Source organism: Chelonoidis abingdonii, chromosome 6 (assembly GCF_003597395.2).
Source record: "Chelonoidis abingdonii isolate Lonesome George chromosome 6, CheloAbing_2.0, whole genome shotgun sequence".
Classification (NCBI taxonomy): Eukaryota; Metazoa; Chordata; order Testudines; family Testudinidae; genus Chelonoidis; species Chelonoidis abingdonii.
In genome coordinates, this window is record NC_133774.1 from 2,173,955 (window position 1) to 2,190,191 (window position 16,237).

General features: G+C 46.4%; 1 protein-coding gene across 5 annotated transcripts in view; it reads right to left on the reverse strand.

Annotated features, from left to right (window-relative positions):
- Positions 1–207: 207 nt before the first annotated feature.
- UNC13B (unc-13 homolog B) overlaps positions 208–16,237 on the reverse strand; it is a 329,656-nt gene continuing 313,626 nt past the window's right edge. For all 5 annotated transcript variants that reach the window (XM_075066813.1, XM_075066812.1, XM_075066811.1 and 2 more), the window contains 5 exons: positions 11,875–11,955; positions 11,044–11,191; positions 4,574–4,666; positions 2,960–3,119; positions 208–2,148 (listed from right to left, as the gene is read on the reverse strand). In XM_075066813.1, the coding sequence (XP_074922914.1) occupies positions 1,863–2,148; positions 2,960–3,119; positions 4,574–4,666; positions 11,044–11,191; positions 11,875–11,955 (768 nt within the window). In that variant the 3' untranslated portion in view covers positions 208–1,862. The remainder of the gene's footprint in view (positions 2,149–2,959; positions 3,120–4,573; positions 4,667–11,043; positions 11,192–11,874; positions 11,956–16,237) is intronic.

Genomic DNA, 16,237 nt, shown 5'->3' on the forward strand with positions numbered 1-16,237 from the left:
TCAACTGAATTGTGTTTCAAACATCATAAACAGAGGAAAAGCTCATACAGCCTCTCCTATCCCCGTCAGTCCTGAGGGGAAGAGCACCTCTCCACCTTGCTCGGGGTTTACCAATTACAGTTTATATCCTTGTTGAGAACTTGCAGCACCAAAGAGACTGACTGAGTTTTGAACAGGCGGAGTCGTAGGCAAGAGCACAGAAGTGACTGCTGCTAAAAGATAATTTATTAAAGACTGTACTATCATTTCCTAAAACAATGGCACAGACAATGATTAAAAATCTTAACAATCGGTTGGAGTTTTGAAGATCATTATTATAATACATCTATAGACAATAACAAAGCAGGTATGCAGTCTCTGAGAACTCTACAAGCAGGCCTCTGAAGTACAAGATTCATATCATACAGCTATACAAATGTCAGAGAAAAATAGAAAATAAAATACAAAAGGAATCACCCAATATGCAGTCCTTGACTTTATTGACAGTGTTACAGTACATTATGTGCCAGGACTGGCTTGTTCCACCTTCCATTTCAGAGTGGGACAGTGCTCACTTGGCTGCAAATAGGAAGGAAGAGAAGTCTCAAGTACAAATCATAACCTTTGTCTCCTAACCTAAGAAATATGATAAAAGCCAATCCTGATGTCCCCGTAATCATTTTTTCTCAAGACTTCTCATTTTACAAGAAACAAATTGGACACTCCTTTTATCTAGTGCAAAAATATTTCCCATGGTGACATGAATTCACAGAATGACTGACAGTCATACTTATGCAAACCATCCTCTGCATGGCCAACAGCAACCTTGTGATCAAGAGAGAAAAGTCCCGCTCCCTCCCCAATGTGTGAGAATGGACAGAGTTCTTTCTGATGAGCACATGTTGTGTCTGCCCCAGACAGGACATTGCATCAGGGTATAGAGCAAGGAATCCTCAGCTATTCCATGGAAACAAATGCAGTTGAAATCTTGTAAATATTGAACCACCAACTCAAATCCAAACCCTCCATGTCAAAAACCTAGTAATAGCACAGCGCTGAAGTTAAAACCAACATACAGCAGCCATTTAATTTGTCGTCACCGAAGTGCTTGTTCCAGGGGTCAGAGGTGCCCAGAGTATGGCTCGTGGAATCTAGCAGCCTGCAACAGCCCTCATTTCACAGCGATATGGCTGCACCAACTAGTGACAGTGTGCTCAGCTGTGGTCTACTCTTGGTTAGCTGTGTTTGCTGCCCTCAATTGGGCAAAGGTTTGGGCACCTGGTTTCTTGGCTTGCTTGTCCTGACTCCGTTCATGACAGCACGAACTTGGTCATACTTCATTCTAGCTGCATAGCCTAAAAAACATGCAACATTTTTTAAGTTGATGCTGAGATGCCTGCGTGTCATGTTGGCATGTACTGGCATTATCGACACAAGAACATCCTTTGGCAGCTCTACAATAAGGGGAACAACTGCACTTTTCCAACAACCAAAAGCATTGTTCTCCTCCCAACATGTCAGAGTGGTTTGTTTCATGTTTGATTCTGAAGCCATTTCATGTCTGCCAATTCCAGAGGATCAAATCACAGTGCTCCATCTCCACACCACCCAGTGTGCCCAGCCCAGAGAGAAAACCATTTTGTACAAAGCACAATTTGTATCTTAAATAAAAGTGTGTGTCTCATTCTCTGTGATGCCTTACCCCCCACTAAACAATAAATAATTCACAGCCAATTGGTGGATTTGTTTCTGGTACGGCACGTGCGCTATTGGAGCTAACACAGACTAACTGAAACACCTTTTGTAATTAGTAAAAGAAAATGGTTGAACACTTGCACATATTGGCACAAGGAAAACGAGAGAGGGAATGTTCAGAGCTCAGTTCAGGTGCCTTCTTCTGTGGAGCGGGACTCCGATTTCAACTTTACAAACTCTCTGGCCACTTCGTCATTGGTTCGTTGAGAAAGAATCCTCAGGACCGTGAGCCCCGTCTCATCCATGTGAATCCTACGCCCTAGTGGGCACCAGCAAGCACAGCTTCCTTTGTCCGCTATATCTCTGAGCTGCATCACAGCGATCCCCAGGACCCGATCTTCCCGAGCAAAGCAGTAATCCTTCACGCAGACCTGGAGCTCATAGGCATCTGGGCCATCTTCATTCCCCAATATGCTGAAAATGACAGGCACAAGTTACTCAGATTAAAGCAGAAAGCATACTGTCTCCTTAGACCCCCTTGCAACAGGGGAATCCTGTTAATGTTATCCAGTCAGAGTCATGGCAATCACATGAGGAACAACTCCCAGAATGGACAGGAATGTACCATCACCCTGTGCACATTTTAGGGCTCTGAGCCTGCCATAGAAACTTCACTTCCCAGGATTTAACCTCTCTCATTCTGACTAGGGAGTTGAATGAGGACTAGTCTACATCTCCGTTTGTAAGGCCTCAGGGAGCAGGGCCCTTCGTATTAATGAAAGGCCAGTTGAGCAGTTCAACGTTCAGTGTCTAGAACTGCTGCATTTCTAGCCATAGGAGAAGATGATATCCTTGGAAACAGGTTTGGAGGGCTGCTTGTCCAATGTGGCTAGTAAAGATCAAAACTAATGGGCAGACTTTTGTTATCACATGAGGAAGTTTCAGCCTCAACTCTACCAACAAAAGCGATGACTCATTAAAATAATGGATCACACTGAAGCAGGCTGATGTGCAGCAATACACACAATCCGTATTTCTGAAGGTAACTGAGAGATGCTCTTTTCACGAGCCGTACACTGGATACATCTGTCCCTGAAATCTGCGTTCCAGCAGCAGCAGCCTTTCAGCATGAATTGGTTCCTCATGCCAGAATACTGGACCTGACTGAGGCAACTGCTGCTTCCGGTTACCCTATTGACACTGACAGGTCACTCAGCAGCAACACGTTACCTGAGCTCTGCATGTGCTTCCCAGTGCAGACCCTCAGCCTGTCTTTCGTACTCACAAGTGAAAGGTTTCATTGTATTTGGGTGCCCAGTTGTTGCTCTTTGATTTGGTTGTGAACTTTCTTTTCTTGTCACTTTGATGAGGTCCAATCATAGTGACTTCAACAAACGGGCGGAACATGCCAGATGTTTGCCATTTCAGGTCATTGGCTGCCACAACTAGGCAAGAGAGAGAAAAATCAGAGCCCCCTCTGCAGAAAGGTTCGTCTGTTCAAACTGCTCTAACCAGCTTCTTAATGCTGAGCTATCCACAAAGATCACACAAAACAACTCTTCCGGTTACAGGCTTCCCAGCGGTTCTTATTTCACAATTCAGAATCTCTGATCTGAAAGATGTTGGTCCTGAACTCACATGGGGCTGGGACATATTATTTTACTGAACAAATTACATGCTTTTTTATTCATGGTTTAAAGCTTTGTGGAGGGAATCCCGTACTCTGGAAAGCAAGAGGTTGGTAATATTTGCAATCGGCAGAGGTAAGTCAGGCAGGCATGCATAATGTTTTAGGCACACAGCTCTGACAATGCACCTTAATGCTGATCAGCAGCACCCCTTTGCCCTCCCAGTCCCGGGCAAGACTCCCACTGAAGTGTCTATTTCCTTGAATTTGGCTGGGGAGAGCAGAGACACTTGGGTCTCTTGATTTTTATAAACAAGACGCTTCCCTTCTTACTGTCACTTCTCTACTTGGTATAACATCCTATGTGGGATGAGTTTGAATCGTTGCTTGGGGAAAAGAAAGTGCTCTGATACTATGGCTAGCAATGAGGCATGTGAGCTGCAGCTACTGGCAAGGTTTTCTCTGTGACAGGTCCTCAGCCTTAGAACTCTTTGTCCACACCCAGCCACCAGAGGCCAAATCTGTTGGCTCTCTAGACGCACCATAAAACTCACCTTTTCCTCCAGGCCTTTGTATGGAGAGATGGTGGATATTTATGTATAGGCAACCCCTCCTGTTACAGGGTGGGTTTTATTCTGTGGGACGGGGGCCTTAGAGAGACTTTTATTCATTTGAAGAAATAAAGAAAACAAATTAAAAGGCAGCAAACAGAGGCTAGTGAGAAAGTAACTGAGAAGGAGCTATGGAGAGGAAGGAGGAAGAGGTAGCCTCAGCTGAATCACTGTCATGCCTATTTGGCCATCAGAACTAAGCCAAAAATTCCTGAACGTGTATAGACACTGCTCTCTGGGCGGCTCAGTGAATGGAATAGTTGCTTAATGAATGTTGTCATTTTGTGCTTTGCTGGGCACAGCACACCAGTTTGGTGGGATATTTGCAGGCCTGATGAGAGCCATGTATTTGACTTGAAGGTGTTGCACAAAATTACTTTAAAAAAGGAAAGAACTATACATCACCATGTGACTGGATGAGCTGGGACACCACTGCCATCATGCTGCGGTTTCTCTAGATACTCCAGATGGGAGCCCAGTTTTGGTCTTCATGTAGTATAATTGTTAACTCTACCCACAGACTGGACAAAATCAGATACACTGATATATGTCAGCCTACAGCATGGACACAGCAGTACAGTACCAGTTCACTCCTGCTGGACAGAGGTTAGCACCAGCAGTGCTTGAGCAGCTATATACAGAACTTCCTGCTTTACTATACCTTTCACTGTGACCTTGTGTTCACCAGTTCCTGGGTGTGTATACAGGTCGATCTGTATGGACACTTCACCCACTGAATCATCCACACCAGAACCTGATGCAAAGATTGACAAACACCGAAAGATTAGTTTATTGGCACCCAGCTTCAGCTTACATGCTCAGCAAGGCAATACCCCATTTGCAGTAAGTTAGCCCATAACCAGCTTCCTTGCAGACCCTTCTAGTTTGATGTTAATGCAAAGGTCGATCCAACACCACATTTGTAGGCCAAACACACACCACATACATTACAACTTTTTGGAATGGATTATAAAATAATTATACTGCAAAGATTTCACACTAGGAAGGATTACAGCATGGTTTTTGAAGTGCCATGAAAACCTACAATGGATCCCAACAGAAAGCATCTGCTAATAAGTTCCTACCAAGATATTGCACACTTGGGCATTCCTGTGACCATTTCCCTCCATACAAATGGACAAGTGAAAACGGGAGGGGGGCGGTTCAAAAACAAGGGATAAGGACATAGGATTGATACTAAATTTGTTCTGAGCCAAAGTACACTTCCAGTTTTCCCAACAGAGTTCTGTACCTGCACACTGGATAAAAGCTACAATTCCCAGTGCCTCCATCCCCAAAGAAGAGGAGAATCCCTTCAGACCAAAGAAGACTATGAGGAAAGTTAAGAGTTTACAAGCTGCTTAGAAACTTTCCTTTATCAGTTAGCCAGTGAGTAGTTTCACAAAGGAAAAGGTAGCATGTTTTAATCGAACAGGCAAGGGAAAGGACAGAAGTCAAACGAGCTTTACAGTTCTCATGTTGTGTTTGGGTGACATTCAGGACAAAATCTGAAAGAGAGCACTAAAAAAAAAATCAATCATTTGGTTAAATTCTCTAATGCAGTGTTTCTCAACCTGTGGGTCACAACCCCCCGGGGGGGTTGCAAGAGGGATTATGGGGGGTTGCAAGCAGGGCTGGTGTTAGGGGGTGGGGAGCAGGGCAACTTGCCAGGGGCCCCACAAAGCTAATTTACATGTTTCAGCCCTCAACAGGGCTGATGCCCCGAGCCCCCAAGCTTAAGGTAGGGGGGGGTCACAATTTTTTAGTCCAAAGGGGGTCCCCAGCACTAAAGGGTTGAGAAACACTGCTCTGATGTACGACTGAATTCGAATGCTTGAAGGATATTTTGTAGGCAGCAATCGCTGTCATTTTGAAAGAGGAGGATGTAAACAAATGTATGCCATTTCCTGAAGTGCATCTGATACGGTACGGGCAGTAATTGCATGCGGATCAAGGCAACTTGACATACGTTCATGTATCTTGAACTGTAATTAATTCTTTCTGGGAGTACACCTGAAGGCTCTAATTTTTTTATCATGCCCTAGGGGCTCTAAACAGTCTAAGATATGAACAGGAGGAGTGGATTTTCTTGGATATATTTTCTTTGGATGACCAGACTGTGTGCTAGTAGAAAGTGATTAAGTACAGAGAAGAAGGAACAGTATGTAAACACTCTATCAAGGCTGGGGGCGTCTCATATTAGACCCTGCCTTGGTTTGTTGGTATGTGCACATCACATTGCTCCTTCGCTCTCTTCCAGCGTTGTTCTGATGAGTAGACAGGTTACTGACATCATATAAACCACAAAGAAACACGCCCTCCAGGCACTTCAGGGACCTTGTATATTTCAATGCCCTTCCTGCCCACAAAACCCAAGAGGATATTTAGAGTGCAGGAACTGAGTGACATGCATGACTCTGCTTTGGAAGAAATCCAAGGCACGGAGTTGTGCTGCAGGCAAGCTGTCCAGCAATGAAGATGGCATCTTTCAATGTTATGGCCCTTGTTTTGGGGAGCATGCACCATGTTTTACCAAAATTACATTGGACCTGATCTGCATTTTATTTACCCCAGTGTAACCCAACAGACTCTGAAGGAGCCCCTTCCTGATTTACACTGGTGAGAGCAGAATCTGGCCTATTAAGTTTTAAAGCTGATTCAGTTTGGGGCTTGTCTGTCTTAACTCGGTTTCTTTTCATAGGAAGATCCTGCTTTCTTCTCTGAAGTGCTCTTATACACAGAGGCCCTGGGAATATCTCTAGATGGCAAATAGGCCAGAAACATTCTACATCATTTACTAATTTCTTAGTGGTGGTGACTGAATTAAAACTTGGGCATGGAAATCTTGCTAGATTTTGTGATATGTGAGGGCTGTACACTGAAATCACATGTGCAACATGTTACAGATATGTTTTCACCTAAAAAACAAATGCTTTGGGCAACATACAAAAATTGGAGAGCTGAAACCCAGCAGGATTCAAGCGAGTGGCAGGACTTCTAGCTCCTCTCGACATCAAACTCTTCAGCTGATCCCTGTCCTCACGTATGTATTGCACATTACCACGTACCATGAAGAATCTGCCTCATCAGCATGTGAGCATGCACATCTAGTAGTGGTCACACAGCCATAGGTAGTGCATAGCAGAGGGTAAGGGCAGCCTGTAGCATCTGGCAAAGAGACTGTTTATTAACCCTGTATTGTCAGAACAGAATGTACATTTCTGTGAATTAATCTCAAGCTCCAGCAGAGCCTGCAAAGCAGGACCCACCTCCTTGTGTCACACAGCCCACAGCTCTGCTCTCTGTAGGGTGGAAGCAGGCCACAAGGGGTTAGGTTCTATGGGGAGCTACGGGGAGGCGAGTCTCTGGAACAGGTTTCCAAAAGGAAGGAAGTTTGCAGCTGGCTAATGTTGTTATGGTAACAGCATTAGTCTTGAACATACCCTTATCAGGAAGAACGTCCTCATTAGCGGTAAACCTAATACCTTTCCCATCATGCACTGAGTCATGAATTCAAAAGGCAAGAAGCAGGCAGGACAAAGAGAGAAGAGTGTGAATTACAATCCAATTAGCAGTGACACAGACAAATACAACTTAAGGAAGACAAATATTGTAACTCTTAATACACTAAATCTCCTGCACCAGCACAGGGTTGTAAAGCGATGCTGTTTCTACAGCCCAAGGAATCTGTTTGGGTTAGCATTGTGAAGACATGATTCGTACTGCTGGCAGAAGTATGCTGAGAGCTCTGATCCTCAAACGTCTCAGCTTAGAAGTCTAATAGTTTTGTGTTACCGAAGCCTTTGCAGTCAGAGGGGCCTGGAGTTTCTCAGAGGCTGCCATGAACGACAGTTTAGAGGTGCAGCAGGGGTGGCGACACCTCACTCACAGAGTTACATGAGCACAGCACCGACTTTTTTTTTCAGCCATTTCCTCCTACAAGCCTATGGGAGGCCTTAAGAACATGAGAGGAAACCCCAGCTGGAGAGAACTCTGTAAAGCAGGAATCAGCCCTAAACACTGGTGCTGTTCCCTCTGCCCCCGGACACACACCCAAGTTCTCCAAATCATTCTATAGTCAGGGGCTATTTAGACGTGTTTTCAAGGTCCAAACCCAGCACAGGGCCCGGAACTGAACTGTGGCCAAAGAGGACTCAGTTTATAGCTTCTTCAATGCTGCTACAAAAGATCGGTCAGCAGAAGGCCTGGCTCAAACCCTCCCGCAAAGTCCTCCAGGGCTCCCAGCCTGGAGAACTCTCTAGGGTACAGTATACAGCAACATGGGGACTGCCAGACTGAATCTGCCCAGTGCTCAGCCTAGTTCAGTGTCCCATCTCCAACAGTGCTTCAGCAGCCAGTTATGGGATAACCTCACTGCCCAGTGCTCCGCCTAGTCCAGTGTCCCATCTCCAACAGTGCTTCAGCAAACAGTTATGGGATAACCTCACTGAGAGAAAGTTCCCTCCTAACCCTCCAGTTGTGTGCTTCGCTTGTGTTTTGAAGCTGGCGGTTTATATCCCCTTCAAGGATCTTTAAAAACAGTATTTTCTGTAACCGCTCTGGATATTTTTGTTATTCACACAAATGTCTAATCTTTTTTTGAATCCTGTTACAAATGTGCCCTCAATATCTCGTGGCAATGAATTCCACTGGCTAACACCGCACTGTGTGAAATAGTGTTTTCTTGCATCAGTTTTGAATTTGCCACTTTTCCATTTAGCTGAATGTCCCTTTGCTCTTGTATTAACAACAGATCTGTGCAGCCAGAACATTGCAGGTCAGCATAACTGAGTGTGGTATGACAATGCACACTGTTATCCCACAGCCTGGAACGTCCAGACAATGTGCAGGGTATAAAACCTAGTTACGTCTACTGCTTCCACATGGCATGGATGAGGGCATCAGTAGTGAAAAGCTATGTTAAAGTAGACAAAATGCAAAATCAGAGGGATTTAGAAGCCTGGTTCATTTTATGGGTTGCCAACCCTCCAGGATTGTCCTGGAGTCTCCAGGAATCAAACATGTCAAGTGAGGAAACCTCCAGGAATATGTCCAACCAAAACTGGCAACTGTGTTATACATCTTGTTGGACTGGAAAGTGCTTTGCCCTGACTGAGCCACAAAACTGACTCTTACCATAAGTATGGGTACCTAATAAAAAGATGGGTCCCGTCTCATTTCCCTCACTCCAACATCTGGAGGATTTTGTTCACTGGAGTTCAGTGCGGAAGGCATCTTGACATAGATAACAGCTGTGCTTACTCTGTCTGGCCACCAGATATCTCCACTGCTTTGCAGAGATACAGCGTCAGGAGCTTTCGGTAACTTTGAAACATGGATGTGCACTGTGTTTCTAGATCAGTGGTTCTCAACCAGGGGCACGCAGAGGTCTTCCCGGGGGTACATCAAATCATCTAGATGTGTGTCTAGTTTTAAAAAAAGCTATGTAAAACACACTAGTGAAGTCAGTACAAACTAAAATTTCATACAAAGATTTGTTGACACTGCTCTATATACTATGCACTGAAATGTAAGTACAATATTTATATTCCAATCGATTCATTTTCTCATTTGACCATATAATTATAAAGTCAACAATTTTTCAATAATAGCGGCTGTGACACTTTTGTATTTGTATGTCTGATTTTGTAAGCAAGTTGTTTTTGAGTGAGGTGAAACTTGGGGGTATGTGAGACAAATCAGACTCCTGAAAGGGTACAGTTGTCTGGAAAGGCTGAGAGCCGCTGTTCTAGATCTCAAAAGAAAAGGTGTTTGTTGTAAGTGTGTGTGTTTCAATCCCACAGAAAGCTGCCTGAGGGACACTTTATTTGACTTTAAAAGGATTCTTGTTTCTGCCTCTTTGTCATCAAATTCTCCAATCAGAGAGAGGTGGATACTCTAAAATTCAGATTTTGGCTAGCCCCTGCCATATAGCAGTGAGCAAGATGTTTTATTAGAGCTTCTTCTACTTCTCCGTTCCAATCCTATGCTTGGTAGCAGAGTCAAGCTGGCAGAGTCAGGCAGCATGAGAGCACAGATGTTATGATTTGTGGGACCCCAGGCTCCTGGAGGACTGATGGAGGTGGGGAGAAACTGGACTATAAGTGATGAGACTGTATAGGACCCCCCAGAGTTGCTTGCATTGTTTGTGCTTTGGGACAACTGGCAGGGTGGGGGCTGTATGGAGATTCCAGACAGGTCTGACTCTCACAGCTTTAGCCATCACTTTCTTTTAACAGCAACATCGGAATGGGAGGTCCCACCCCACAGACTGCATTTAAATCAGGGTATAATCTGAAATCTTAGGTTATAACCTTAAGATATTACCTTAGCCTAGTGTTAGTTTCATTGGTTTTCATGTCCTTCTTCAGAGATGAGCAAGAACCACAAAACCACACAGGTGGCCAATGAACGTCCCCTGGCTATGGACTGATACTATTCCGTGCAGAAACGAGGAGACCACTGCTTCTGAACAGCTGAGAGATCCACAGCAACAAATCATTAGCCACAATAGTATTGGGCGACAATGTGGCAATGTTACCTTGGCTTCCACAGAACTCCCCGTGGGCCATCACAGCCGCGTAGCAAATAACTTGTGCTACTGCTGTATCTTTCCCTCCAGCCATGAAGATACGTAATAATCTAGGTAGCAGATATCCTATACTGGCTGTGCACAAAGCAAGACCTTCAGCTTCATTATTCTTGTAATGAAGTGTCCTCCTCCTCCAGAACTGCCTGGGCTGCTGCTGCTGAGTGGCCTATGACCTATGGGTGGTCCGCTTCTGGGTTGATACCTGCGTGGAATCACCTTCCACAAAACAGTACAACTCCCAGTACAGTAACTCCAAATTTCACTTCCCTCAAATCATCTATCAACATCAGTGCCAGGAGCTTGGCTGTGAAATTAGCATCAGGCAAGAAAACCTCCAGGAGTTAAATTTGCACATAGTTCCTCCTCAACGTTTACATCTTGAGGGAACAGAAAACCCCAGCAAATAGCAGCTCTGAAACTGTCATGTTTCCACGAGCACGACTGCCAAAGACGCTGCAAACTAGTAGTGCAAGCCATGGCAATTAACACCACACTGGAGAGCTTTAGTCAACCGTCCTGATGACAGAAAAGAGCCTTACCCTGAGCTGTCTGCGTCTGGACAAAGGTTTTGATGAGAGTGTCTGTGGTCTGAGTGTAGAGGGACAGCGCATAGCGGAGTGACTGTAGGTCTGGGCTCTTCTCCAAGAAGGTTTTCTTTAGACCGTTCCCACCAGCATGGAAATATTGCTAAGAGCAAAGAGTAAAAGCAACAACATTAAAGGAAAACTGCCACCAGCAACAGACAAGCTGCTGGCAGCCCCTCTGAGAGCAGAGGGAGCTGAAACCTTCGTGAAGCATTTTTTCCAGCAGTGGCTGATTCTTCACCCCAACAGCTCCCCCATCCATGTGTCAGATCCTGACTCTACAATCACACAGGACCGATTAACTATGCTGGCTCCACAGTACTATTGACCTGAGTGCCATGTAGGTGTTTAACTGGGCACCTCTTCAGAAGTGGGTTTATGCAAGACACTTGGTACCCTGAGTCATTGTGGTGCCTCATGCTGAGTATTCACTAAGGGCTTGGCTACACTCAAAACTTCAAAGCGCTGCCACGAGAGTGCTGCCGCGGCAGCGCTCTGAAGTGTGAGTGTGGTCGCAGCACCAGCGCTGGGAGAGAGCTCTCCCAGTGCTACACGTACTCTACCTCCTCATGGGGATTAGCTTGCAGCACTGGGAGCCGCGCTTCCAGCGCTGCGGCACTGTTTACACTGGTGCTTTACAGCGCTGTATCTTGCAGCGCTCGGAAGGGTGTTTTTTCACACCCCTGAGTAAAAGTTGCAGCGCTGTAAAGTGCCAGTGTAGCCAAGGCCTAAGATACGTGCCACACACTATCCATTCCAGAACAGCGTCTGGTGAGTGTCACTCACTTTGATAGTATCCAGAGCCAGGTCCAGAACCACACACTGCTTTGGAGTGAGACTTCTAGTTTCTTCCTTCACCATGTGATCCTGAAAAGAACCATCAGATCAAACATTAATATACTGCTAGCGGCAAAGGCAGGGGAGTCCCCAGTAAAACTAGGTGTACTGGATTCACACAGGGCTGGGGCACTGATTCAGCTATTTAAGAAAGAGTGATAGCGACTTTTTCAGAATCATCCTTTGATGCAACCAATAAAAAAAGTTTCCTCCAATTCTGTTGTGTGCACAAGAGGGAAGGAGGTATACTCACAATGGTGACAGACTGCATTTTAATCCAAGCTTGTACTCTGCAGCCCTGTGTCATGAAAAGCCCTAAATGAGAAATCTGCTTGTCACTCATGAATTATGCAGCTCGCCCCAAAACAACTACTAATAGAACCTTCAGCCCACAGTGACGTATTCTCTGTGTGTCAGAACTTGGACAGAAAAACTGCTTGAGAGATTTTTTTGGAAAAAATGTATTGGTCCTACTGTAGTTTTCATACCCATCCATGCAAACAGGCTGATTGCCTTGGTGTCGAGTGAAACATTATGGATCGTCAAGGGAAGAGTAATACTGTCTAGAAACTTCTAAAACATTACCTAAAACATGGAAACCTTGGGACCTACCACAACTAAAAATCAGTGCTGTGTATCCCCCTGGAAATCTTCCTTTTCCATTTGTCCATCTGTTAGAATACACTGTTAGAATATATTTCTAGTCCTTAAGTGTCACGAGATAATCAACCCGCAGACCTGTCACCGGGGCAAGCACTATCTCTTCGCAGGTTAGGCCTCAGGCCATCGTAAGTTTGGAGGGTAAATTCTACATTCTGGGAGGTGAAAGAGAGTTTCTCCAGCAGATGGTTTGGCCATTTGAGCTGCTGGGAGGTTTGGAATTTTAGTAGCAGCAGCAGCATTCGTGGTCAATATGTAGGGGAACAGTCAATGCAATTTATTACACACAATATCACCACTACACATTTTGTGAATGTATCAGGTCTATCAAAACCCAGACATTTTTCCACTGGGAACGCTGACTGCTGCATGACACCTTTCAGGGAGACATGCCTGCCTGGCTACTGTGTCCCTTTCACAGCAAACAGAGCCATGGTGTAGCCTACCTGTTCCCGTCTTGTATTTCTAACATTTGCCACAGGAGCCCAGTCAATCTTCATAGTGACCAAAGATAAGGACACATATTGTTCTCCTACTGCCAGGTGCTTGTTCCAGACACTGACCTGGCTGATGTTCCATTTGTTATCTGGTTGAGCAGGGCCGGCTCCAGGCCCCAGCGCACCAGGCGCGTGCTTGGGGCAGCATGCCGCTGGGGGCGCTCTGCCGGTTGCCGGGAGGGCGGCATACGGCTCCGGTNGACCTCCCGCAGGTGTCCCTGCGGAGGGTCCGCTGGTCCCCCAGCTCTGGTGGAGCATCCGCAGGCACACCTGCGGGAGGTCCACCAGAGCTGCGGGACCAGCGGACCATCCGCAGGCATGCCTGCGGGAGGTCCACCGAAGCCGCGGGACCAGCGGACCCTCTGCAGCCACGTCTGCAGGAGATCCACTGGAGCTGCGGGACCAGCGAGCGGCAGAGCGCCCCCCGTGGCATGCCGCCGTGCTTGGGGCGGCGAAACGGCTAGAGCTGGCCCTGTGGTTGAGCCTGGCTCCTCCTTTAGTTCAGTATAGATTGTGCCTCCTTGACCTTTGCAAAGTCATATGTTCAGCCCTCACGGTGAACATGTGCACGCAGCTGGCTCAGATTCTCAAGCCAAGTTAGGCTCCTATGTTCATACAGAACATAACAGACAGACTGGGTCAGACCAAAGGTCCATCCAGCCCAGTATCCTGTCTGCTGACAATGGCCAGTGCCAGGTGCCCCAGAGGGAATGAACAGAACAGGGAATCATCAAGTGATCCATCCTGTCGCCCATTCCCAGCTTCTGGCAAACAGAGGCTAAGGAAACCATCCCTGCCCTTCCTGGCAAAAAGCCATTGATGGGCCTAAGTAGCTTGTATTTCAAGAGTGTTGGTGCCCAGTGGCTCCCTTTGAAGTCCATGGTAGTTATTGGGTGCTCCATGCTTTGAGGAAGAAAAAAAAAAATCAGCCCACTTTGTCAGGTCTTTTAGTATAAATGGAAGGTGCCAAAACTTTAGATCACTGATTTGAAAATCTTTGCCCGCCTGCCTACCTCCAGGATGGGGCAGGTGCTTCTGGTTTAGGATTCACAGAGTTACTGGTTTGCCCTTTAACAGGCTCTAATTCTCTTCCTTGCTGCATCCCAGCAGCACTGATGTGTGGAGCTACCCAGTGAGACCACAGCAGTCTCTTCCCCAGGCAATGGCCAGTATTGAACAGCATTCCTTCTGCTAAGGAACCAGGAGTTTTCCTTCAGTTTCTCTTATGAGCTGCAAGTAGCTCAGTTGAAGCTGATGCTGCTTCACATTCCTGTACACAGAGGGCAAAGCATTCTCTTTCAGTCAGTCTCAGAATAAGCACCTCATTCATCTAGAGCACCCAGCTACCCTAACCTGGGGCTGGGCTTGTTTAATCAAGGTAGCGGTATTTCCAGGACATACAGCAGCTCTCTCATCTTCTGCTAAGTCCTGTTGAAACATCTCCTACGTCCGTCTGCCAGTTGGGAGATTCCTACCTTTTGAGCCCATATTATGAGATCAGCCTTTCTTTCCCCTAAACCTTTGAAACTCTTCTTCTTCTCTGATGTTTGAGCTGCTACTGAAATGGACCTTGGTCCATATCACCATTCGGGGAGTAACATGTGTCTGCTTCCACATGGAGTTCTTCAGAGTAAGCAAAAGCTAACAATGTTACATGGATTTATCAGCCCAAGAGCTTCAGCATCACAACATCTGCAGTGAAAGATTTGCCTATGATCTTCATCTCCTGCATATGCAGCTGATTTTCATCAGCCACCATCGCTTCCATAACAGAGCACAAGAGATGTGGCCCTGCAAGCCAGGAGCACTTTCCAGACACAATAAAAACACTTCATTAAAAGATTTCAAGTGAGAACACAATTTCCCTGACTGCCAGGATGGCTGTGATCAGCACAAGAAAGAGCCAGCTGCATTCTTCCTTGCTTCAGACAGCAGCCTCAGCAACAAAGATCTAGAGTCAGAACTGAGCTGGCCGTTCTGGGACAACGGGAGGCAGAGCAGCCTGCAAGCTCCCTCCTCCATGGACGCTGTAGATAAGCTCAAGCACAGACAGCAGGAAAAACTTGTTTCCTTTCAGCAAACCGAGCAGATGACGTTTAGAAGATTCCTGGGAATCAAATATGCATATTACCAAGGTGCCATTTTCATGGTCACTTTTCCGAACCGTGACATTACTCTAAAACACATGGTGAACTGATTCATCAACAGGACAAGAGACCATGAAAACGGCACCTTGGTAATATGCATAATGCGTAGGTATCCGGCGTGGTGAGAAGGTCGAGCTCTTCCTCCAGATCTTCCCCAGTCAGGGAGTCTACCAGCACTGGATTTGATGGACCTCCTGTTGGGGCCAGATGGTGCTGGGTGTTGGGGCCCCGACCATGGGTGTCCTGCTAGAGGACACACCCTGCTGGAATCCCCTTGCGGCTTCTTGACAGGGAAACGACCCCTGTCCACCTCCTTTTTCTTATGCAGTGCTGCCTGATAGCAGTGGGGAAGCGGTGCCAGTGCTCCTTGGAGGAGTACTTCCTTGGTGCCGGGACATCCCGCACTGAGGCTGGAGCACTTTGCGCCGATGATGCCGGTACCCCTTCTGATGCCGGCTGTAGGCAGAAGGCCAACTCCATCAGGAAGAGCTTCAAATGACAGTCCTGGGTCTAAAGCTCCTGCAAATTGGGTACTTATCTGTCTGATGACTCTCTCCTAAACACTTGACACAGGCAGCATGCGGATTGCCTGTGGGCATAGGTTTTGCACACCTATCGCATGCCTTAAACCCCTGTGACTGAGGCATGCCCCAGTGCCTGGGGAAACTAGGGCGGGGGGGAAGCCCCCCAAAGTAAGTTCAACTATCTACAAACTAGTATATAACGAGCTAACAACTATGTACAATGAAGAAAAGGGAACCACTAGGCAGGCACTTGTGAATGCAGGAGACTGAGCTGCTTGATGTCTAGTTGGCAGCTGGTATGAAGCAGAGTGCCTCAGTGGTTGGACCTGAGGCCAATTTTGTTCAACATAGATTCATAGACTCTAGGACTGGAAGGGACCTCAAGAGGTCATCGAGTCCAGTCTCCTGCCCTCATGGCAGGACCAAATACTGTCTAGACCATCCCTGATAGACATTTATCTAACCTACGCTTAAATATCTCCAG